This window comes from Besnoitia besnoiti, chromosome XII, assembly GCF_002563875.1.
Source record: "Besnoitia besnoiti strain Bb-Ger1 chromosome XII, whole genome shotgun sequence".
In the NCBI taxonomy this organism is placed as follows: Eukaryota; Apicomplexa; class Conoidasida; order Eucoccidiorida; family Sarcocystidae; genus Besnoitia; species Besnoitia besnoiti.
In genome coordinates, this window is record NC_042367.1 from 267,768 (window position 1) to 292,102 (window position 24,335).

General features: G+C 52.5%; 4 protein-coding genes and 1 non-coding gene across 5 annotated transcripts; 3 read left to right on the top strand and 2 right to left on the bottom strand.

Annotated features, from left to right (window-relative positions):
- Window positions 1-5,695: 5,695 nt before the first annotated feature.
- Window positions 5,696-6,879, top strand: BESB_022480 (uncharacterized protein; the record flags this gene model as incomplete). The annotated part of the gene is made up of 2 exons (XM_029360950.1): window positions 5,696-5,750; window positions 6,719-6,879. The coding sequence occupies 2 exons, from the start codon at window positions 5,696-5,698 to the stop codon at window positions 6,877-6,879; spliced, it is 216 nt and encodes a 71-aa protein (XP_029215765.1).
- A 958-nt stretch (window positions 6,880-7,837) lies between these two features.
- BESB_022490 (putative enkurin) lies at window positions 7,838-8,394 on the bottom strand (the record flags this gene model as incomplete). Its single annotated transcript, XM_029360951.1, has 2 exons — window positions 7,838-8,080; window positions 8,185-8,394. The coding sequence occupies 2 exons, from the start codon at window positions 8,392-8,394 to the stop codon at window positions 7,838-7,840; spliced, it is 453 nt and encodes a 150-aa protein (XP_029215766.1).
- Window positions 8,395-11,268: 2,874 nt separating this feature from the next.
- Window positions 11,269-13,491, bottom strand: BESB_022500 (uncharacterized protein; the record flags this gene model as incomplete). The annotated part of the gene is made up of 6 exons (XM_029360952.1): window positions 11,269-11,825; window positions 12,114-12,223; window positions 12,514-12,613; window positions 12,759-12,862; window positions 12,966-13,123; window positions 13,420-13,491. 6 exons carry the CDS (start codon window positions 13,489-13,491, stop codon window positions 11,269-11,271), a joined length of 1,101 nt encoding a protein of 366 aa, XP_029215767.1.
- A 599-nt stretch (window positions 13,492-14,090) lies between these two features.
- On the top strand, window positions 14,091-14,172 carry BESB_024580. The gene has a single exon. It is a non-coding gene; the product is annotated as a tRNA-Ser (tRNA).
- Window positions 14,173-19,559: 5,387 nt separating this feature from the next.
- BESB_022510 (putative cell-cycle-associated protein kinase MAPK) lies at window positions 19,560-24,199 on the top strand (the record flags this gene model as incomplete). The annotated part of the gene is made up of 10 exons (XM_029360953.1): window positions 19,560-20,031; window positions 20,356-20,546; window positions 21,007-21,162; window positions 21,501-21,691; window positions 22,055-22,157; window positions 22,578-22,675; window positions 22,860-23,029; window positions 23,198-23,313; window positions 23,691-23,758; window positions 24,118-24,199. 10 exons carry the CDS (start codon window positions 19,560-19,562, stop codon window positions 24,197-24,199), a joined length of 1,647 nt encoding a protein of 548 aa, XP_029215768.1.
- Between the last annotated feature and the right edge of the window lie 136 nt (window positions 24,200-24,335).

Genomic DNA, 24,335 nt, shown 5'->3' on the forward strand with positions numbered 1-24,335 from the left:
ATCTGAAACGCAGTTGGATATTGCCTGCACCGTGGAACCGACGCGCGTCTTCAATCGCTCAAACGGCCATGTCTTACGTCAAGCGAATAACTCTGAGTCTCGTCGAGAAGTTGCCAAAAGCAGAGTCCACGCCGCCACGCCCATGCTTGGTCGTTGCAACCTGCACCAAACATTGAGTTCGCCTGGCATGGCCCAAGACACGTCATGTATGCCGATGCTGAGCGGTTGATAAACACATCTGAATGTTTCCCAGGATGGCTCCGAGCCTTGTGGGATCAGTGATTCAACATACTTGAGCTTGCAGTTGTGCGCTGTGAATTTTTCATAACGGCGCTAGCAGGCAGCGGGGTTGTGCACAAGGGCCCCCTGGTCAACACAGTCAGATCTGATGTACGTAGCGGAATCTGAAGCCGACCGAATAGGCTGAGCCCAGCTATCGCGCTTTGCGCCGAACCTGTATAGAGAAATGACTAGAGCTTCACGTTTGCGTCGCGGAAAAAGCGGCCTGCCAACAGCATGTCGACAGCGCATAATCGAGGCTCGAGGGAAACCGCAGGCGGTCGCTCATCTCGAGCATCAGCGTACGCCGGCATCCGACTAACTGTCTGCACCGCGTTTAGACGTTACTTATTGTCATGAACCCCCTACTGTTCTGCGGAAGTCTGGGACAATTTCTGGGTCTGTTTTCCTATGCCGGGCGGGTGGAAGTCTGGTTACCACCCTGTATGTCAGAAGAGACATTTTCAGCAGCGCTGCATAACTCTGCGGCGCTTTGCGATGCGTCGCTGATGCAAAGGAACACCTGTTAAAATACAATCGAGCTGCTCCTTTCAACAGTTGGCTTTCCTCGGAACGCGTGAGCGTTCCATTATCTCTTGCACATGGAGCGACAGCGGTGAAGCACGCTCGAGGCAACCTGTGATTTTTGACGCTGTGACGGAACGCGCGGTTTGCCCTGAGAGCGGAGTACGTTTGCAGGTGCCAACGTAATTGATAATGTCCCGGCCCACCTGACTGTTTTTCCCGATGCCGCGCACACCACTCAGCGATAACTCTCGCGCGTGCTGTTACTGGTTTATGCCGCTTATTTCGGCAAGGTCTGCCAGAACGCGGACGCTTGCTCGCATCGCGGCTTTCTTTTATTTTGACCCATTATTGCCAAAATACATTCGGCGATGACTCTTAATATTCTGCTCGCCCGAAGACCCTCACATTTGCGTGCGTCCTCTGACATGAATTACAGAGGAGCTAAAGTGGATTATCCAGCGCAGGAAGCGAGTGCTTTTTTGCGAAACACTGGACGGACCTTGCTGAAATGTCGACTGCCAGACGAATGCTCTAGTGGTTTCCCATACGACGATATCGGAGCTCGTCATGGTGTTACTACCTCCGTCGACCTGACGACTTGGCCGGTCGTCGCCGACCACCGAACAAGACCCCGCAACTGTCTCAAGCTTGACTATCATACGCCAGCAGTTGCCGATCCGTCCAGACCATCTGCAGTATCCTCCCAGGCGACTATAATCTGCTCTTCGGGAGTAAGTCTTCGTACTCCGGAATGCGGCGCTGCTGACTTCGTCGGGTTTTCGTGCTCCGTAGCAGCGTGGCTCAGGCGAGCACTTCTCCGAAGTCTTGTGTAAGATGTCTGATATTCCTCGTGATCGACCACCTCGCGCGGTGAGACGACCGCTGCTGTGAGGTGAGCATCTGCGTTGTTATTTGTTGCAAGGCCGAATATTTTAATCGGTACCATATTTTTTTGAAAAAGGCGTGTATAAGCCGGTAATGACTTGCGGGTACTCAAATGCTCGGGTCTCTTCAAATCCGTTGTTGCGCCAGCTGGATCACGACGTCCCAGGGGACTAACGGAATAAACGATCAGTCCCTTACGCAATTGTTCCGGTGCGCTCAAATACCAAGGTGCCATCCTGAGATGACTCCACAGTCTCGAATGGCGGATGTCAGCGATCAGCATTTTTTCATGACACATCGAAACAAACGCTGCTGAAGGACCGGTACCATGAATCGCCGCCAGGAAATAGGCTTCACGGCAACTTAGATGCTTTTGGGTAAGGTCTCTGACAGGCTTGTTCACAGGCCGTGCAGCGGGTACTGCATTCCGCTCTTTGAAAGCCACCGGAAGCCTTATAGAAGGAGGCACGAAAGGAGGGTCTGCAACAAACGTTCAGGACTAGCCAAATCTGGAACGGAATTGACAAGACCACATCTCGCGAAGGCCCGTACTAGACCCTTTCGCATCCAATGCTCAGCGGCTCTATCCCGAAGAATTTAACGGAATGTCCAGGAGTGCGCTGCTAGTGGGCGACGATCCATCGACAGCAGGCAGCCACCGCCAGGTCTGCCGCCAGCCGCAAGGTGCAAAAACCGTTGGGCAATACGTCTTGCGTCGACAGGTCAAGAGCCACGCATATTGCGCGTGGACTCGGGTCCCCGGCAACGAGGCGTCTTGAAACCGACTCCGCCTTTCGGCATCGGTGAGCTGTATCGCACGGACGCGCACGGTCGCAGTGATGATGCAAGGCACTCGTCATTTATCGCCTGACCAAAAATGTATTGGACAGTATAGATACTAATATATTCAATGAGCTGGATCGTACTCTGCTGGCACCTGTAAGAGCAACGGCCCGTATGGCCCACGTTTCCCCTGTATGCTGACACGGCGTGTCCACAAGTCTCTCGCTGACATGACAGAGCTCACTAGCTCCGCAAGGCTTTTTGGGAGTTCATTCCCGTGGTGCCTGCCACAGTTCCTAAGCACACACTATGTCAACCCTGTGTCGCAGACGGGAAATCAACAACAGCAGTAACGAATCGGCAGCCCGACAGATACCAGTCTCTTCCAAGCATGCAGAAGAACGTGCTGGTTCATTCTTGTGTGAAGGCCACAAGCCCGTAGAGAGTTCTAAATGCGTATAAGGGAAGGCAGAAGCATGGCGAAAGCCATTCCTTCCTTTTCAAATAGCTAATTTGAAACTGAGGCGCATAAAGGGGTTTCCTGAGTGAGGGCCCCCTTTCTCTGAGGAATTGGGCTGCAATTTTCGTGGCAGGCTCGAAAGTAGGCCACATATCTCAATGATTGCTCTGTTAGATATCAGTGCCGAAAATCCACTGTCAGTACTGCGCGTATGGGGCAAATGTAGGCCGAATGCTCCCCTGGCGGCCCTTGCGCTTCAAAAAATGCAGCTTGCCACAATCTCGCAGGAGCAGAGGTGTCAGCCCGCTTAACATCATATGGGGAACAGCTGTGGAAGGCATTCTCACGGTCTTGTACTGCAAGCTGCTCAGAAATAGCCCGCAGGATAGGGAATATTCGCTAGTTGTAGCCGTATAACACACGTGGCACTCCTACCTGCTCACCAGCAGAGAAAGGTTTTCCTGTATCCGACAGATACTGATACACCTGCGGACGTGTGATCGCCCGCATTTCGTCTTGTCCTGTTGTTGTAGTAACCCTTCGCAAATGGTGTGCCTGAGCTAGCGAATCCCGAATTATTCCCGGAATCCTGGAAGACGAATTTATGGCCACATGCTCTTGCAACCATTTTCCTCTTTGTGACTTCTCTAGAAGAAACCTGCTTCTGTCTAGTTCTGTATTTCCGGCATTGTAAGGCAGGGTTTTCCTCTTACCCCTTAGCAGGCCATGCTACAAAGAATTTTATCGTGGCCCGCATTGTGCCGGTGCTCTCTGGCGGCCAGCTAGGAAAACCATAGCAGATATAATTTGATGAGGGGGGTACTGCAGAAATTGAGGCAGGATGCCTTTGACTGTTGGACCGGATACGGTCCCTAGTTCGGTAGACCTGCAAACTCGAGGAACAGTTGCGTCTGGGCCATGCCAGCGAGATCTTGGCTGAAGGTCGAAGTAGAGGCTGTGAGCCACAAGCAGTTCCGGTACTCTCACTGCAGGTATAAACCAGAAAGGGGCAGAAGGGGCCTTATCGGAGCGAGTGTGACTCCCTTTGTATCACCTGGCAGATGGATCATTGGCCCACTGGGTCGGCCCCTTTTGCTGACGTGGGAATACGTGCGCGAGAGGTACGATGGAGTGTCCGAAGTGAATTCTGACGCCCATCGCAGGAAACTTCGTCAACCTGAAACTTGGTCCGTTGTGATTATGAAGCTCTCATTTCGAAAAGGATGATGAAGAACTATTGCGTCGGCACCGGTTGTTGTAGACGAAGGCACGGTAGGCGGCGGTAACCCTGCAAGGGACCAGAAGGCTGCCCATTAATTGCTCTGGATACAAGTTTAGCGGTATTTTGCAATTCTGGAGTGTTCGTGCGGTATCCTCCAAGCGCGAAGGAAGCTGGTTTGATAATGTTTTCGAAGGGCCACGGATCTCATGCGACACAGTAGACTTTCACAAACACGCAGTTGAGATAAGAGTATGTGCTGAAACGCTCGCTCTGACGGCAGAGGCCTTCCGTACAGCCAGATGATTTAGCAGCGGCTTCTCTTCAGTATCGTTTAGACGCTGGACCACTCCGAGATGTCTTTGTGGTGAACGTTGGCGAGAATAAAGATACGTTCGCCATCACCGGGCATTGCCTGATACTCTTTCTGGTGATCAGCTCCAACGTCGAGAGCGCTCTCCACTTTTACTCTTCTTTAGTATGATTTGGCAGCATTAATTGTTCCGGACTTCGACAAGCAGTCCTTTACACTTCATTCGGAATAATGTGTAATCATGCTGCATCGAGCGTGGGCAGCTGAAATCAGTAGATTGTTCGAAAGGGCCTGTTCTCCCTTTATACGGGATTTTCAGTGGTTGCTTGAAAGGAGGATGAACTGGGACAGCACAAAAGGCCGAGCCTCTACTGACTTGCACAGTCCCCAATTCGTCAAGAGCAGCCAGGTGGTAATTCCTTATACCAGGCTCGCATCATCTGCTGCGGTTGGTGAAGATTCTCTTTCCTGATTAACGAGGAACCAGGCCCTGTCGGAGCGAGCCGATAGCCAGACACCAGGGAATACTAAACCACTGCAGGAGAGATGTTCTAACGAAGGAACCCTTACAAGTAGCATATGCGTGTTGTGCCGTGTATTGTACATGCCGTTCTTCGTTGCTTAGCCAACCGTCATAGTGGTAGGAGGAGACCAGAGCGGAACGGGACCACGCAAACAGTGAGATCATGGAAGGTTTCAGAATATGTCCTCACCCTAACAGGTCTATGGTACTTGATAACCCCATGAAGGTAAGGGGTGTTTGCAAGGAAACCAAAAAGTTGGGGCAGGAAGGCACATAACCCGTGGCGCTGCTAGGCAACAAAGCGCTAGGCTAGGCACATGTCTGGTGCTCAACAGCAAAATACTACATCTGCTTTTAGAGGAGGCGAACGGGGTACGAGGGCTCTTTATACCGTGAGCGCTCTCCAGCTACACCTGCGGAGAATCTCAGACTGGAATTTCTAGAGGGATACGGCTACAGCATCCTTCTCTGTGAAAACAATCATGCGAAGGAACGCGTCCCGTAGAAGTTAAGTCCTAGAAGTTGTCCTCGTATGGGCATTCGCTGTTGGTTCTCGTCTACTCTTGATACCGCTCATCCAGACTCTTTCATTGCTATGCCAGTGGTACCGCGATACGTTTTGTGCACCTGAACTCACTCCTGGCGCGAGCGAAGCGCAAACTGATTACATCGCATTCAATCACGAAGTCAAACAGATACGCGGGGATGGTCTCGAACACATATAATATCGCTGAGGACCAGCAGTGGGTTGCCCCCAAAAGTGAGTTCAGGCTTTCGTCGCCTCATATTGCTAGACAAAAGCTTTTTTCGTGGGACGCTTCCAGGACTGAAATTATTTGGCACTAGGCATGTAGCACCTAATCCGGTTTTGAGCAAGGGCACGAGCGTGACACGCCCAATCAGAAAAAAGTAGCAGCGTCTACTTGGCATACTATGACAAATTGCAAGTGACTCTTTTGTAAGGTGGTTGTCGGAGTGCGGATGGCATAGCGGCATCCTGCCAGCGCGTTAACCCCTTCGGTTTGCAAACTACGTACCAGCGTTTGGACGACGGTCGGGAAAAGCCAATAGTGCCTGTCGAAGAAAGAGCACGTCCCACCATTGTCACTTCCTCCAAAAACCATGACTCACCGTCTGGCTCACTTGTTCCAATGGTTTAAAAGGGAAGTGCAGCTAACGCGAAAACAAGACGAGCACACACTATCGACAACAGCCACACCTTGTGGTAGTTTAAACAATGAAGTTGAGCGCAGGGAGTTGTTTCTTGTTACTAGGGTCTCTTTTCCTCCGGGTGACAAACCATTTTGTCCGATTAGTGACTGGCATGCACCAGTTTCCGTGCGTGCATGCAGGTGTCGGCAATGGTTAAGCCCTCTCGCCTCGCAACGAATGCATGACATGCCAATGACATGCACGCCTAATTGACGGAATGCAGACTCATGAGCCTCGAATGTCGAAACATTCTATCTGACCATCTTGTCAGACGGGCTTTGCAAGGGAGCAGGGAGGTATGTCTTGTGCCAGCTTGTCCTTGTCTTGGAAGGGGGGCGGGCGGGGGTATGTACACTCCTGCCGATGGTAGCTCAGCTGCAAATTAATTGAAGTGTCTTGTAAGTCTTCCGGCACAGGAAACGTATCCTAAGTAAAAAGGACATCCGCTGCTCTTCTTTCTTGCAACAATGCACCTAATTAGAAACCTTGTTTCGTTGTTTTGTCTCGTGTGGTCAGGTTATGCGTCCGCTTGCGGCGCGCAAATCGTCCCGGCGCCGACGGTCGCACCGGCCGCCGCAGGAATACCCACTGTCCAAGAAGGCTCACTTGCTGGATCCGAGAAACAGGCAGAGGACATTCCCCACGTAGATGTTGAACTGGTGCCTGGCCGGAGGTGATTTGTCTCTTGGATTATACACGAGAGCCGAGACCACGCGTGTGACAGGTGGAAAAACTCTCGACGTGCGTTGATCAAAATGAAACAGCGTTTCAAACAATTCATCCATAGTGGTAGGCGTTACCTGGTATTTTGCCCTGCCGGCTGGCACTATTTCTTTCTGTTTGGAGAGATTAGCAAGGTTGCACACGAATACGACCGCAAGCTGAATGCTGTGTTGCCTTCCAGCGGTAGGCATCAATGAACTATGACGCGCCGTCGTGGGCCGAACTCGGTTCTCTCAGGAAGAGCACGGATTGTGAGTGAGACATCAATGGAAGTATATGAGAAAATTTTGGGAACCCCGTCAACCATCGTACGACCATAGCAAGAACTGCAGTGTTCGCCTCAAATTTCCGCGTCCCGTAGGCCCAGGTTCCGTCGAAGCACGGGGGACAGCTACGATTCCAGGGGGTCAAAGGCCACGGAGCAACTTTTGGTATGCATTGATAGCTATAAGCCTTTTGAACTATGTCAATTAAACTTTTTTTAGATGATGACAATGATCCCCTGAAGACCCTGACACGCATTTTCGACGCTAACAAAGTACGATATATACCTTCCCTCATTTGTGTTATGCAACACTGATGTGACTCTGCTAGGTTGGGGCATTTCTTGATACGCAGCAAGGCGCACGGCCTAGCGAATACTTAGAGGCGCTGGCGCAGGCGCTGGAACCACAGAAAGCAGGCGGAGATTTTTCCTCAGGATCCCAGCAGTAGGAAGGAGTTGGCTGGTTCAGAACTGCGATGTTTCCTTGTGTGCAAGTCGTCAGCACGACACCCTTCACAAGGAGACACACTCTTGTAAAATTGTCATGTATCAGTTATATCGTGTTATCGTGTTCACTTGAATACCTTATGTCACTTGTGTGATGCCGGCAAGCAAGCACCCGGTAGCGAGGCCAGCATGAAGAAACTTCATACATTGGTGACCACCACAGTTTTTTTGCTGGCTTTGATGATGAACTTTTCAATGGCGGCAAGCTGCTCCTCAAAGTTCTCTTTCCGTCTTGCCTTTCCAATAGTGTCGAGGTTCATAATGTGCGTTGTACTCTGGTACTCCAAGTTAAGCGCATCCCATCTTCGCTTTAGCGCGGCGAGCAGGGCGCATTTCTCATGATCAGGCATCACTCGCACTTGCGTTGTTCCGGGGGGACCGGCCTGATAAAAAAACAACAGAAATGCTATTAGCTTGTACTTCATGACGCTCACAGTCAAAGGTATCAACATCTCTGCCGGACTGCTCCAATGACCGTGTACCGTACGCCTGCTGTCTTTGTAGAGTTCCGCAGCGACTCCAGGTACGCATATTCCAAGTCCAATGTCTTTTTGACGTCTTGGAGATATTGGGGGACCCGTCCATAGTCCGGCTTGCACGTCCAGTCCAGTGCATCCTGAGACGTTTTCCGCGGTCTGGATAGGATGTTATCGATAGCGTTAGCCGTCACCCGATCACAGGCGGAGCTTATTCCCATAATCTGTCAGGGTAGCCACATCATGAGGCTCATGTGCCACGAAGCACGGTCTGTCCTCTGGTAGCTACACCACACGACGCAGGATGGCGTTTCACGGCAGGCGGGCAGGCTGCCGGCGCTGGCGCTAGCAGCGCAACTAAGCAATTGTGGCATGGGGGGGGCAGGATGTCCGCCCATACTATGTATGTAAAGGTAGAGCCTGTGGAGTCCGCACTATGGAAGCCGCCAACGACTTATACAAACAGAGGACCCCTCAGAAGGCGTGCGTTTTTTGCTTCTCAGAGGATCAGCAACATAACATCAGATCACTCAACATTTCACGGGTATGCGCTGTTCACGTAGCGCGTTAGAAGAAGGAAGCGCGATGCCCCGAACTTTTTTTGTTGACAGCCTACATACTGCTGCTGTCGCACGCTGTTAACTGGAAGGCAGCAGTCTTCTGTACTTGACGCATGGTGTGGGGACCCATTCCAAATAATGAGTCCTTCACCGTGGAATACGTACAGGTCTGTCTTTAGCTGTCGGGGTCAAGCCCTTTAGTCGCTGCTTCCGCCTATTTGTAAAAAGGCTCTGTGGATTTGTCCTTTTGACGTCCTTTAGAGACGGTGTAGAGGACGCTTTTGAACGCTTGTTCAAGATAACTGCTGGATCGGGACGGGAACAACCTGGAGGAGGCCCCAAGTCGGCTGAGGACTTTTTGTACGTGTGATGGCTGTGCTGGACCGCATGCATTTCGCCTGAAGAAAAATAAGATAAATACACACCCCTCCGGTCAGCTTCTTTCTACCGGCTATCATAGCGAGGACAGAGGTTCCACACACTTACCGGCGACGTTGGCCACTCCTGGCGTAGACGTTCCTTTCAGACAGAATGTCGAGCTTGTGGGAGGGCATCCTGGATTGTGTTTTGACACATACCTCGAGTGCCTATCTGATGGCTTAGCAGGTGACAGCACCAAGTCATAAATGCTCTCTCTACCCTCCATTTTTAAAGACGTTTGGTAAACTACAGTGCTTATGGAATCACAAGACACACAGCAAGCTGTGCCTCATGTCCTGCAATAGTATATAAAGCTGCAGCCCACCCTCAGTTACGGGCGAAAAAAACGGCAGCAGAGCGGTGCGACTCAGCGTCGAAGCTGCTACAACACTGTGAAAGCGCCCACGATTCGCACCCGTCGTTGCCTTGATCAGCCGGGCTCTGGTTTGCCGGTATCAACGTACAGCAACAAAATATCATTCCAGCCTTGCATGTATATGCAGCAGGCGTCGATTGGCTAGTGGGCTGCAGCCCCCCAGATGCGACGTGCCCGTTCCCCGCTGAAGGGCTCGTGGTACCGATTGCGCAGTGCAACCACGGCGAGGCCGAAGTGGATTTGCCGCTTTGGCCCCCCATGATAACGACAGAAAATGGCACAACCACGCCTCTGAGTTATTTTCGGATTGCGGTACCGTTTCCCCCATTCCACACCCGCCAGGTCTGCGCAAGGAATGGTATCAGCCTTTTAACTACCATCATCCGGGAGGGGAGGTATTGCAAGCGAGTGAATTCCGCCGACGCCTCGTGACCCGCCGGGTTACGAGGTAGCCACTGTTTACCATATCAGGAAGTGACCCTTAGCATTGCCCTATATCGACTGGAGATTGCTGATGGTCTGCAAATGTGGACATGATTAGTAAGTGCAACACCCAATATATTTTAGCAAATAAACGCACGCATAAATATAGGGACATATCTGCGGGCTTGGTGTAGTAATGGGCATGCTCTTCACTCCTGTCGTTTAGTGTGATATTCAATTTTTATGCGCTGAATGCGGTCATAAACGCGCGAGGCAGTGCACTTCGGGAGAACCAGATGATGTGCATAGTAAGCGGTAGTCAGTCAGTGCAATAGTCGACTGCCGAGAAGTGCTGATTCAGTGACAGTGCGGGGGGACAAAAGCTTATAGTAGAAACTACACTACCAACACAAAAGGAGACGTGCAAGAATGGGAAACAACGAGGAGGGACACTGTGAACGGGAAGAAATGAGAAACATGACGTGAAGGCCTAGAAAAAACAAGGCGGCGCGCGAGTGCATGAATTCACGGGAAGTGAAACAGAAGGAAACTCTGCGAGGTTGGGGAGCAGGACGGTATATACGCTCAAGAAACATATGCCGCATACATAGAAAATGGATAACGGTGAGGAAGGGACACACGAATAGTACAGAGACCTACGACCAATGAAGGAAAAAGAACAGCAAGCGATTATTCTAGCACATGCTACCGTCATGTGCCTCTTTATTTCTAGTTAAACGACGAGCCCTTTCAGCATTGAGCAGCATCTGTGCGGCTGCGCCTCCCTCACTAGCTACTCTGGGGTATGGCAGCAGCAGCGACGTGAGGAGCATGCATTACCGCTTCGAATGACTTCATAGAGTCGCCAATTTCGACTCGGCTTCCGGTTCGTGACAGAGCATGATAAAGAAGAAACCAAAGATCCCTGAGGCGCTGCCTGTCTCCCCTCCCGAGAGGAGCGAGCAGGACGACAAGGTGCGGCAGTGACCGATGTTTGGCCACCTGACTGCATGTATAGGAAACTTTCACGTCTGGAGTGGTGCCTCTTGTGTGATGTTGCTCTACTATAAACTGAAACAGGAAGGTAGTGCACACCACTGACTCCCACGTGATCACCCCCGCCGGAGAGACGAGAGGGGTTCTGTGCCAGCCGGCGGCTCAACGGGTATACTGAGGTGTATAAAATCTGTAAAGGTGGTGTGCCTGATAAAAAAGTTGCACACAGACATCTGTAGCGGCGAGCAAGCACGAGAGAGCATGACGCCCCCTTAAGGATGCAAGTCAGGGGTACATCACTCGCCACACGACGCGCCCAGTTAATGGAAAGGCGATGGCCACTTCCTCGTAAGCAGGCCTTTGTTGTCGGGCCACACAGACTTCTGGTCAGGATGCTTCACATACAGCTTAGCGCCGAGCTGCCTCGCCTTCTCGCCTTTAATGCGTTCGCGCGCGAACCGGTCTAAAAATGACAGCCGCTTTCTCCTGAAGAAAGGGTCGAAAAACCTATGGTGTGCGCCATGGTATCGCGCCAACTTGTCGTCGTGGTCGAGTGCTGTTTCTAACGCGCGTAAACTTCGCTCCTGCTTTTTCTTGAAAGCAGCAGCATCCTGCACCGGCTCGGGATCTCCTAGGCCTACGTCAACGCGAAGTACCGGCGGCTGTTGCATTCTCTCAGAGTCGCTACTGCTGAGACCAGCCTCTGGTAAAGACGACAGGGCCAACAAACACTGCTGCATCCGGTCTCGAGGCAAACCTGAAGCGGCTGCTGGAACATCGAGGCGTAGTGACTTTCGCTCGTTGCCTGAGATTTCATGATCGGCTTCGCCTTCACTGACGCTGTGAAGCCGGTCACGTAGCCAGCTGCCTTTTCGACCTGGACACAGACAGCACGCAACGTTTGTTTGATCCGCCAAACAAGAAAGTGTTATAAGTGACGCGAATTCCTAAATTTGTACACCCACCCCAGTGCCTCTTGTTCAGATAACACAGCATACGCCCCCTTAACAGTTGCGATCCTTTCTGACCTACAAGAGGCAGTGACGAGTCTCAACATACTACAGCGGGCAAATAGAAGAGGCAGCAGAATTCTGATACGACGCTAAGAAGTCGTGACTCTCAGGGTGAGATCTGGAGGAAAGAGACACCTTGCTTGGTAACATACCATGTACTGCGGGCGCAGCTGCGCAAATACTGCGGATGTAGTGCGACTGCTCCGTCTGTGAAAAGAGGAGACGGGACACCTCGTTGTCGGCACTTGAGGGGGACATCTGCCTGCGAAGGCGCCCAAACACAGATGGTTCTCAGAAAAGCATGAGCAGGCGGTGCACCTCTCAAACCGAATCCACAGGCCCGGCGCGCCCTCACAGCGTCTCACACCTGCTCGCTGTGAGAAGTTGTGCGCTAGCATTCAACAGTCCGTCCCACAATGCCACAATGACAATTCAGCGCTAACCACCCGAAGGGACCAGGGAAGGCGTGCGTCGGAGGAATAACTACGAACTATTTGGGCTTCCGTGCTGCCTGGAGGAATGAAAAATTCCTTCTCCTCGTCTTTCACATACCTTGCGTCCGACAGGTGTTTCGCACAGTCGCTTGCAACCGGAGACTTGTCTCCATGAGGATGGCGAACTCGCACGTCGCCTGATAGGCTCAAACCGATCCCTACAAAATATGTGGCACACATAGCTCTGGCACGCACGAAAGATGTAACGGTCGTGAGAGTTGGATAAAAAGACCATGGCGGAGTCTTTGAGTGTGTCTTATCGTGACTCTCTGGCCCAGCAGCCGATCAGCTGAAAAAACTTACCAGTCTGGACATCAGGGTGTCGCCATGTGAATTCAGGATTTCTCCACATTGCAGGGTCGACAGGGAATCGAAGGGGGTTTTCTGCGCAGAGCGTTCGATAAAGCCTGGAAACATCATTCACACAATACTGCCCTTCAGTCGTTCGACATCTGGCGCCCGTAAATTCGCATCCTGAGTGTCTGGTCAGCGCAACCTGAGCTTACTCACCCGTAAAGGTCTTGCAGTGTTGGGTTTTCGCGGAACACCCGTTCATCTATACTTTGAAAAAGCGACCGCACCGCATCTCGTTTACGCCAGCACTCCTCCATTGCGGAAGAAAGCTTTGTCATTGAGGCGTGCGCGGGACGCTGAGCGAATCGCATTGCCTGCAATGACACAGTATAATAGATAACCAAGCTCTGCAAGTATCAGGGAGTATGCTTTGAACTACCTGGCGGAGACGGAGAGAAAATGATGGAGACCAAAACTTCACACCTTTCTCCAGCACAAAATTATGTTGAAGGATCTGTGATGGTGGCAGCACACGTTACGGACAAGAAGCCAGTTAACAACAGGAAGGGTCTGCGTAGTAGCGATAACGAAGTCGTGTCCATCGACTAGTACGGCTTTTCAAGGGAGACAAATATCCGGCAGCCCAGGAATACGCTTACGAACCACTTACTTGCATCTGAAAATACTGAGCCATCTGTACGTCCTGGAACATATACTTGGACGGCCAGTACCACTTCATCATTTGCCTTCCTCGAAGTGGCTTCACCCATTGGCCCTCGCCTGGCATGCCGCAGGCATACCCGAAGATCTTCCTCTTTGCATCGGATACAGCATTTTTACGTAAAGAGTGGACTGATACACCTCCGCAGAGGTTGCGGAGGGAAGGATACTGCAGCTTTCTCATAGATGAAGACATTCTCGTGTTGACGAAGGGGGACTAGGGGCCGTGCAGAATAGCTTCCATCGCGGGTACATGCAGACCCGCCGATGTTGCCTGCATGGCCTTATCTAGACAAGAGAAAGCGGAACAAAGGCAAGAAACAACAAGGAGGCGGCGTCTCGGCGTGCCATCTGGTGATTTATGACGATGCGCTGCTGACCGAGTCGGGCACTTAACGGGAGGAGATAGTGAATACAACAGAGCCCCTCAGGGCACCACACCATCGCAAAGGACTGTCCTGAGAGCCACAATAATAGAACCAAAAAAAGAAAAGAGGTGAACGGTCACAGGTTTCCACATGTAAAAAACAGCATAAAACGTGGTAAAAGCATGTCTGCATGCGGTCAAGGATGGTGCCCTCTTCAGTGGCTGTGCCGCTAGAGCCAAAACGAAGCGCAGCAGACAACGTGGCCGAGTGGTTAAGGCGGTGGCCTGCTAAGCCATTGGGTTCTGCCCGCGCAGGTTCGAATCCTGCCGTTGTCGCAGTTTGTTTTTATCTCTCTCGTTTTGGAGACGAGATGACCTACGAGTTTCCGATTCCGCTTCACGACCACTTTTCCAGTCAAGAATATGTCGCACGGATACTTTATATATTTTGGACTGCCAGTCGGCGTCAAATTGGTACCGCCGGTGTACCCTTGCTGAGTCTCTGCTCTTGACTGGACCCGTAACCGGTTCCAAATACCGGCCGCACACACGGCAGAGGCTTCTGGTTGATTGTTGATAATCTGAACCGCACCAGTGACGCGGAGCTCCCTACGACGGTGCCTTTTTTTTTCAGAAGAGCCACGAAAAGGGCCACGAAAGGGGCAGGATAGACGTATCAGAGACCGCTGCGCGGCCTGTGGGTCGTGAGAGCGCGTGCGACGGCTACTCTGCACTTGCGGGTTAGGTGTGGCTTGGAGTTAACATCGGGAGGCCGGGACGTGCAGGCCACACCGAAGTCCGTGAGGAGAATCGCACGCTATGACGGGGGATATGACTGACATGAACTGACTGAGACATACGATTGGATTGGTGACTCCATCGAAACACGGGCAGCGGGAAGTGTGCGGTGCATTGGTTGAACAACAGCATCGTGACCAGTGTACTACAACTCGATGCGGATATACTCCTTCAACTGCTTGCTGGCCCGTCGGAACCTCCTAAAGGAGGGAATACAAAGTGAACGTCTATCTCACGGGCTATGTCCGTGGCAGCCAGTGGCGGACAATAAAGATTCTTCAGAGAGATAATATCCGCATCTAATGGGAGAGGGACGACCAGGCTCACCCGTCACGCTTGCGGAGATGGCACGACAGACTCACGTGATAACGCAGGATCCGGAGGAACTGGAAGATTGATAAGCTCTTCACACCGGCTCGCGGTGTGATAAATGATTTCGAGACTTCACAAGTTACACATTTATAGGCTTTGATTCCGGTGCAACAGGTTGTCTACCACCAGAACTGGGGGGCCGGACTGACTCTCCTGGGTGTTTACATGAGCATTGTGGTGTTGCGTCAGACTCATCTTGTCTGAGTGGGCCCCCTACCGTTGCACTGATGCGTTGGTCGAAATACTGCGGTAATAATATTTTAACGTGCGTCGGCGTCGGCTTCGCTGATTCTGTAAAAATGCCACCTTCAACGACGGGACCGATGATGCTGCACTGTGCATGTAGCGTGATATTAGACGGGCCTGACCAGTCGGGTGCTCCCAGGCAGGGAGAACACTGTAACCACTGACTGATCCAGCCGCCGAATCCACACAGAAACGACTCTCCGAAAATGGCTCCAGATTACCCGAACGGCAGTCGCCGTCTGACCCGCCTGTACCTGGCTCGTATCACACGTACTCACACCGCCGGGAGAAGCTTGGTCTAAGGTAAGAGTCCAGAGTCTCTGAAGGTCGCTGCAGGAGGCGGCACGGTGGTGTGTGTGCTGGTAGATGTTCCACGTTCCCCAAAGAGGCGTCCGCAAGACGTTCAAAAAACCGTGAGGGGCGTATACCTGAGCAATAGACGACTGCAAGTTTATCTGTAAACAGACTCTGCAATACGTATACGCTCCACTGCGACAGCACTGGTTGTCAGATCGTAGCACGTAGTCAACAGTTTTTTCCCAGAGGCGGTTCCTTGAGGGTCCTCTGGGGTCCGCGACAGGTCTGGACGCTGAAGACATCTTTTCCTGTGATGTGTCCGACCGCGTCGCATAAGCTGCGGCGGTTATCATCATGACCTCCACATGACCTGTACCTACACTTGACGCTCGTGCCGTCACATATAACACTTCTTCGATCAAGTACATCTATATCGAGATTATCCAAGATGACACGGTGGACACCTCATGCCTTACGATGTTTGGTTGGCTGACTTCACGGTACGCTAGAATAACGAACAACCCCAGCGCTGCAGTGTGACGGAGCCATATAGGGACCATATGTGTTGCAGTGATGAGAATCGTTTCCTCTCAGTTGGAGGCGCGGCATCCTAGCAGGGGCCACCTAAATCCTCTCCAAATAATGGTCCTGTGCTTTGTAGCTGTCGCCTGTGCGGAAGTTACATTCAGGGAGCCGATTGCACGACGGCGCTTGCTTGGCGGGCGAACGACTCCGTGAACTCGGTGCACTTTCTCCGAATCTGATCTGACAAATCGGGAAAGTCATCCAGTGGCTTCTGGCATGACACGTCGGGGCACGTTTGCGGTTGTCGCGGCCGGGAGTTCTCACAGCAGAGTAAAAACCAGGTGTGCAGGCAAGACATAGTCACACCTCCACGCTTGAGACTTGCACTAGCGTGTAGGACCGCCAGTGCCGCAGCTTCCGTTTTCTAACAGGTGGCCGTACAATATTTGTTGGGAGCACTCCAGTATTCCGGACTGTTTAAGAATGCCATGAACACGGTCGAACCTTGAGGAGCCCGACGTTGCTTCCAATGCGCAACAACGCCAAGAGGGGCGTTACTCCCCAGCACGCGAGTGCACTGCAAACACAATGCAGTGCCCGTTGAAGCTATTCGCTCAAATTATCGCAAAAAAGATGCGTGGTCATTGCAATCAGTTTCAGTCGGTGGTGATTCGCCCTCAACTTTGTATCGGGACTCACTCTGGAGCGGCACGATCCCAGTGGTGTCTGCTCACCCACCGCTGGACGCACAGCGATAATCCAACTGCTTGCTGGAAAAATCTGCCACTGGGCAAGTATTGCCATAGCAAGTTTATTTTTTGGTTGCGGTGCTGAGCGAGGCTTCTTCGTGACCCGCAGTTAACTGACAAAATTAATGCAGGCGTCTTTTTGCTGACGGCGCTCGGACGCAAGACACCAGCGACAAAGGCGACGGGGGACGAGGCCCCTGCACCAAAGGTACCGATGCATAGTACGCGAGATATTTCGGAGCACACATACACGAGAGACACAACATTATACATGGACAAAACGGTGCAAGGGTGCTCATGCCCTCACAGCCACCATAGCGAAAAATCAGTTTGGCCGATGCGTGCGCGTTCATTTGGCATTTCATTTGGGTGGTTGTCATACCGAGGTCGCCAACCGTGCCACGCAGGCCGTGTGCATGCACGGCTCGTGGGACTGTCAGGGTTTACTCGTGCTGGTTGGCGGCGGTGGCTAAATGGTCGGCGCCGTTAGTGTATTTCTTGAAGTGTGCTTCACAGCTAGGTTGCCCCACGCTAACCACCGGAAGGCTCCTGCGTCACGCCTTGTGCGACGCTCGACACACTTACTACTATTGCAACAGATCCTTTTCAGAGGCAAATGCTTCCAACGTCTATCCAGCCGACCGTCCACAATTAGGTTGCAGTTGAGTATGGCCTGTTCAACCTGGTTCGTTCCCCTACAATCCTAAGGTGTGAGGAGTCGTACCCGTTTGGCAGGGGCGGAGCAGCGTACTGTAGCACACCTTTTAGTTGCTGTGTCGATAAGAGAGGTGTTTAATAAATTGCCGTCGTAAAGGATGGCGGATCGCCGGTTGTCGGGGGCTGTACCGTAATGTAGGTTGCACCTCGCCGATCGCAGGCGAGACACCCCGGTGCCAGCACCCGCTGAGAGCGGTAGTCGACTGTGAGTGTTCCCGCTCCTTCGGCGGATTTTGGTTGCGGCCTCTTTTTTCTTTTTCAATCTCCTGTGTGTGTGTGGGACCGCCTTCCCCAGTGTGATTGCTGTTCCAAGGTTAATTGTTCGGGTGTCCCTGCCATGGCATGCAGTTGAGAGGGCTGTCCGCGCTGGAGGGTGGGCACCTCAATGCTACCTCTATCGTCTCTTAAGTGCCTTTTGCTTGTCTCGACGCTTCTCGTGAATCTGCTGTGCTTTCGGATTGCGGGTGTCATAAGTGACGCGAATACACGGCGAAAACGCTCTCAGGAGCGATCGGATGACCGTTCCGGGAGATGCGAGCAGTGTTCGTGTGTTCAAGAGGCGACGCCCCTCGTGCTCTCCCATTGATCGGCGCGCGTAGATACTTGCGTTGACGTGCCTCTGTCGTTATTCATATCTGGTGGTTACAAATATCGAGGGCGGTGCTCAACGAGGTTCGAACAGTGCGCTCCTTTTCAGGAGTTTTACTTGCGGTAGTACCAGAAGCCGCCAGCAGGGGCGGGAAGGATTCCAACGCTGTCTGTCGGCTTCGCGCAGGGCTCGTTTTTTGAGGCATCGCTCAGTCTCTTCGACCGTACACGTGGCACCAGCCTTCCTTGCCACAATCCCCCCTCTTCACTTCCTTGCCCACGTATAGCTTTAGGGCCACAAGGAGGAGCAGTTTGCCAGTATAACTTCTTGTGATGAGGAAAAAAGGAGGGGGTCAGAGAACGGGGACGACAGAAGGAACTGGCTGCGTATGAGAAAGGAGGTCCGGGTCCCATTTTTGGTAAGTATTCTTGTCACCTGACGGCTACACGTCAAATCTGGCGCGAATGTACGACTTTTTGCCATGGAGAACTAGTGCCGGTACTGTTGGGTCTGACAATTTGCCGAGATTCGTGATAAGCTCTGCTTCTCTACCCGCCGTATTTGAAAGGGGAAGTCGCAGGCAGTTCCTTTTGGCTTGCCGCATAAAGTTGCTCACCCCGCACGGCCTACAACTGTTGGTGCGACCCTTCTGTGGGAGATTGAGAGCAGTAGAGGAACCTGTCTAGATAGGAACTAGGCTGTGACTAGGTAGGTACACCTCCCTTGTGAGTAAAACGGTGTTGTGTGCGACCGCGTTTAGTGTAGCGTTTGTGGGCCGCCCCTGACGTCGAACGTGGAGCTGATACCGCTGGATTTTTGGGTTGGTCTTTCGTGCGAACCCTGTCGCTCTGTTGCCATCGCAAAGAGAGCCACCACCTGCTTTCCTCAACTTCGCAACCCTAACCAGGTGGCCGAGTTTCGGAGAACAGGGGCGGCCGAATGGAAAGGACCAATGTGGGTGGCGAGCTGTTTGACAAGGGGGATAAGTCGGAACGACGGGGGTCCTCCATTCCGTGTCAGTTGCGTAATATACTGTGTTTCAGTGCTCAGTGGCTCGGGAGGGCAAGTCCGTCACCCGGTGCTGTAGAGTCTTCTGCATCGTGGTGTGCGGCGGCTGATCATGTTCGCTGATGCGCACTGCGTATAGCTGTTGTCTCCTTCGCTGTTTCGCCCCGGTGCTAAGTGTAGTCGCGAGTACGCTCCCTGTTTTTTTTTTTTTTGCAGCAGTGCTCGGTAAGCACCGTTGAATGCCGGAGATGATCACGTAGCAACGCGTGATTTGACGTGAAGCTCACCTGGTGAAAGACCGCGTGTGGCTCGTCGCTCTCCACCTGTTTCCACGTTCTCGCGGTGCCAGCCCAGCAGAGCTGTTTCCCCTCGGCCACCCCTTCTCTCTCTGCCCTGTCGCCTTCCGTATTTTTTTTGCGCAAATGAATACTGGGCAACATTGTCAGGCTAGCGGCGCAATGATGGCACCCGGAGGCTGTCCGGCGTACGCCTCATGCGGACCTGAAGGACACGCTCGCTACCAACAGCAGGCAGGGCGGGCCTACATGCAGCAGTACGAGGCGCAGCACCAGGCAGCGGTTCGAGGATATGCACCACAGCAGGTACAATACAGAAGTGCACATCCTGCGGACGTTGCCGCCGCGAACGCCGCCCAGCAGCAAGCACTGCAGCAGCACCATGTTGGCGGTCAGCCGCAAGTATCCCACGATGGGGCGGCAGCGCAACACAACAACGGCAGCCAACATGCTGTTTCGGCGCCCCAGCAGGAGAGCCAGCAACAGCGGAAGCAGCACCACTCGGCAAAACCTACTGCGAGCATGCCTCGACCCCACTCAGACTGGCAGATTCCAGACCGCTATGAAATCCGCCACCTCATCGGAACCGGATCTTACGGTAAGTGCGCGAGGGCTCAGCGGTTTTATAAGCAGAGGAGGCTCTCAGCCTTTCGCTGAGTACCACGCGCGCTAGAGGTGACTGGCAGCGCGACTCCCTTTCTTCCATGGCATGAGATGCGCCTTCCTTGCATCATTTCTATCTCAATTTCTTGTGTTGCATCTCCTCTTTGTGCGTTGAAGTAGATTCTGTCAATGGAATTGCCCGGGAACCGTAGTCTAGAGCGCTGATCCGTGCGCCAATCCAGTTTTTTTTGAAGCAGGCGTCCTGTTCCATGGTCACACTTAAGATACTAGAGCTCGCTATTGACGACTTTGCTTGCAGGTCACGTTTGTGAAGCCTACGACAAAGTAGAGAAAAGAGTCGTAGCCATCAAAAAAATATTGCGCGTGTTCGAGGATCTCATCGACTGCAAGCGGATCCTGAGAGAGATCTCGATCCTGAACAGGCTCAACCACGACCATGTCGTGAAGGTTTTGGATATCGTCATTCCGAAAGACGTGGAGAAGTTTGATGTAAGTCTGTCCTCTCCGAATTGAACCAGTGCGATCCGAGTGGTGGCAGGATATTCGACGCGTTTGACTTTTTTCATGTGGGCTGCAAGCAGCTCGCATCGCCCTTCTGTCTTCAACATTCAGGAAGTCACACTTTCAGATAAGGAGTCGAATGGCGTGTTTCTCTGCGCGCATGCAATTAACTACGGATGAGCTACGAGATATCCCAGGTTTCCGTTTCGCGTGCATAGCACCGCTCGAGTTACGTGGGGACGGCACGGTCTCCATAGCAGGAACGTGCGGCAAGGAGACCAGTTTCTTCTCGCTTATTTGACCGTCAGAAGACGCAGGCAGCGCGCTTGCTTGCATACCGGTGGATGCGCATCTTCTGTTGTATGTTACGCGAAGCCGCGTTCTGCTCGAGTACAGTCCACACCGCACCATTCTGTCTTCTGATTTCTGTGTGTTCTGAAATGCGCAGGAACTCTACGTTGTTCTCGAAATTGCAGACTCGGACTTTAAGAAGCTTTTCCGCACCCCCGTGTACCTTACTGAGTTGCACATCAAAACTCTTCTTTACAATCTCCTTGTTGGCGTAAAATATGTTCACTCCGCGGGAATTTTGCATCGTGATTTGGTAAGACACGTGCTTCCCAGAAGCTCGACTTGCCTGTTCGTTCCCGCCAAGCAAATTTCACCGTCCTACGCACCGAAGACTTACTAATGTTGGATTTCCTGGGTGGCTGTTAGCGCTTCCGCTCGGCGAATACAAATACTAGTGTCCATTAGCGGGGATGAAGATGCAGTAGCCGCTGGACCGATCGTACCTCTGCTGGCGGCGGCAGCTGGCAGCACAGAGAGGAAGCAAGGAGAGCGCACGCCAGCTGTAGCAGGGGTGTTCATGTCAGTACGATTCTTTCTGTGTAATCGTAGACGCCGTCAGTAGCGTGCCTGTCCTGTGCGTGTGCATACCAGAAACCCGCCAACTGCCTGGTCAATCAAGACTGTAGCGTCAAGGTGTGTGACTTCGGCCTGGCTAGAACTGTCGATTATCCCGAGAGCAACTCTCAGCTGCCCATTTCTCCGCGAGAAGACGACATGAACCTTGTCGCCGTTCCGTACACGAAGAACCTCAAGAGGCAGCTTACTGGACACGTCGTGACAAGGTCAGTTGAGCCCGTTCCGAGTAACGGTGCGGTAGCCAACACACTCACGCACACAGATTGACCCAAGTCACCAGCGTCTGCCAGTTGCAGCGAGTCCTCAGGGTAGAAAATGCCATTTTAAGCCGGTGCTGGGCCGGCCGCCCCGGTCCCCTCTTGGACCTGATCTGTTATCAGACGTTACTGCGCAGTTCCTGGGGCGGACTGCTGAACAAATATTTAGTGCCGCGGCGGGGACAACCACGGGCACAATCCCCAGTGATTTCTTCCTTTACCGGTCGTGGGGCACGAGCGCATGGTATCCGCCCCACAAAGGTCCGTGGCAGTCTATTGGTGTTGTGCCTCTCCGACTCGTTTTTCTCACAGGTGGTACCGGGCACCGGAGCTCATCTTGCTGCAGGAGAACTACAGCGAGGCCATTGATGTGTGGTCTATTGGATGTATCTTTGCTGAGCTTCTCAATATGATTGTAAGTCGGCTAATCCAGAATGCAGACCGCTTCCATGACGGCCAACTGGTGACAAGATCAGGGCATGGGTTGCTCCGTAGCAACTAGTGTAATCATGCGTATGCACCTCGGCATTCTTTCCTGGGGCCACCGGTCGCACGACCGCCTTGTTAATTGTAGGCCTGGACCGCCGTGACCGGAGTGGGGCGTCGAATGTGGCGGCCTCTTTGGCGGCCGACAGCGGTGTTCGACGGCATTGTGTTCTCGTAACTGTTTTTTACTATTTCGTCTTTCCTCGTGCCCCTCGCGTTTGTCGCTCTGAGAATATACAGCGGAGTTGCTTCTCAGCGCCCGCAGGCTGCGCTTCAGACTCGCCTGCTCCGCGGCTCCCGACTGGGACAGCCAACATCAGCTCATTTCCCTGCTATATGTCTTTTCCAGAAAGAAAATGTAGCTTACCACGCGGACCGAGGCCCGCTCTTCCCAGGGTCGTCGTGTTTCCCCCTGTCTCCGGACCAGAAGGCCGGCAATGACTTCAAGTGAGTGGAATATTCGGCAGTGGCGTCTCAATCGAGAATTGTTACACGTCAGCTGTAGGACGTTCTGAACCACTCTTGTGGTCTAGGGAGTATTTGTAAGGCTGCCGTCATGCAAAGGCTTCAAGCCTGTCATCATCAAGTTCAGCGAGTGCAACGACGCACGCCTGAATTGTGGGGTTTTCAGATTTCACACGCGGGGCAACCGCGACCAGCTGAACGTTATCTTCAACATCCTGGGAACTCCAAGCGAGGAAGACATCGAGGCGTTGGAGAAAGAGGATGCCAAACGATATATTCGGATATTCCCAAAGAGGGAGGGCACAGACTTAGCTGAGAGGTTCCCCGCTTCTTCTGGTAAGCAAGGTGTAAAATTAGGGCTGAAGGCAGGGCTGTGGGAACGTAGACGCTAAATCAGGACATGGGGTGATGGTTTGGTGTAATCATACAGAAATGGCCTTTCTGTATCTCGTAGCTCTTCCTCGTGCTTCATTTGGCTCTTCCGTGTTCTACCTTTGTCTACAGCGGATGCCTTGGATCTTCTGAAGAGAATGCTGGTGTTCAATCCAAATAAGCGTATCACAATCAGCGAATGTCTTTCGCATCCATTTTTCAAGGAAGTCCGCATCGCCGAAGTCGAGGTGAGTTGCTGGGTACTTTCGGGTCGCAAATACTATTTCTTTCCGAGCGGCGTATGAGTTTGAGCTTCTTTTGCGGTAAACGAGACTGAAGGAGCTTGGCTGCGCTAGTCTTTCCCCCATGACTTCTTACATGGATGTCTCATGGTGGACGCGAATTTTACTCTTCCGTGCGGGTTCAAAGTTTGAAGAAGGCTGTCAGTCAGTTTGCCGGCTGGAAGTCACATGGCTCCTCCAAAGCTGCTGGTCATTCCTCTGTGATTTCGTTTGCTGGACATATGGGAATCGAGTGCCTTTACTCTCTGCTGATCAGAAGGAACTCGCCCGAAGTGTAGGGGCCACTACATCGCGTGTATCGGACCCTTGTGCATTGTGTGCAGACCAATGCGGTAGAAAAAGTTCGCTTGCCTTTCAACGACTGGATGAACATGGACGAGCCTCAGCTACGGTAAGCGTTGAAAGAGACCTGAAAGACGATGCAGATTCTTTGGGCGGGTCGTAGCTTGCGCAGCGGACGCTAGCCCTTTTGTTCGGGAGCCATGTGGTCGTCACATACCAGCCGCTGGACTGCCTTTGGGCCTAGATATTTTTCCCAAGTGGTCGCCGTTCTCCGGTGTTTAGCACAGAACTTATTAGTAGGAGGCTGGCCTGGTATTTTGTAGTGCCACATCGGGCGTTGGTTTACAGAGCTTTTTGTAGCTTCCTGTGCCCCGATTGATGATTCACGGGCGGGCTGGCTGCTCCGCTAAGGCAGCTCATGTGTCGACACGACATGCCGTCTGCTTCACCCTGCCTGTCTCTTCGCAGATACGCATTCGTGAAAGAGATACAACGGTATCATCCGGAGATCCAGTTGCCTCGGCGGTCGCCAAATCGAGCAAGCTCTTAAAACCAAAGTTGTGGGTTGCACATGAAGCGGATCTTCGCCATGATGCGCCCGACAAGGAAATAAGTAAAACTCCTCGTATACGAGGGCATTTACACTCTTGCAGTATTGGTGTCTCTTCGCCAGGGGTTGGTTCCGT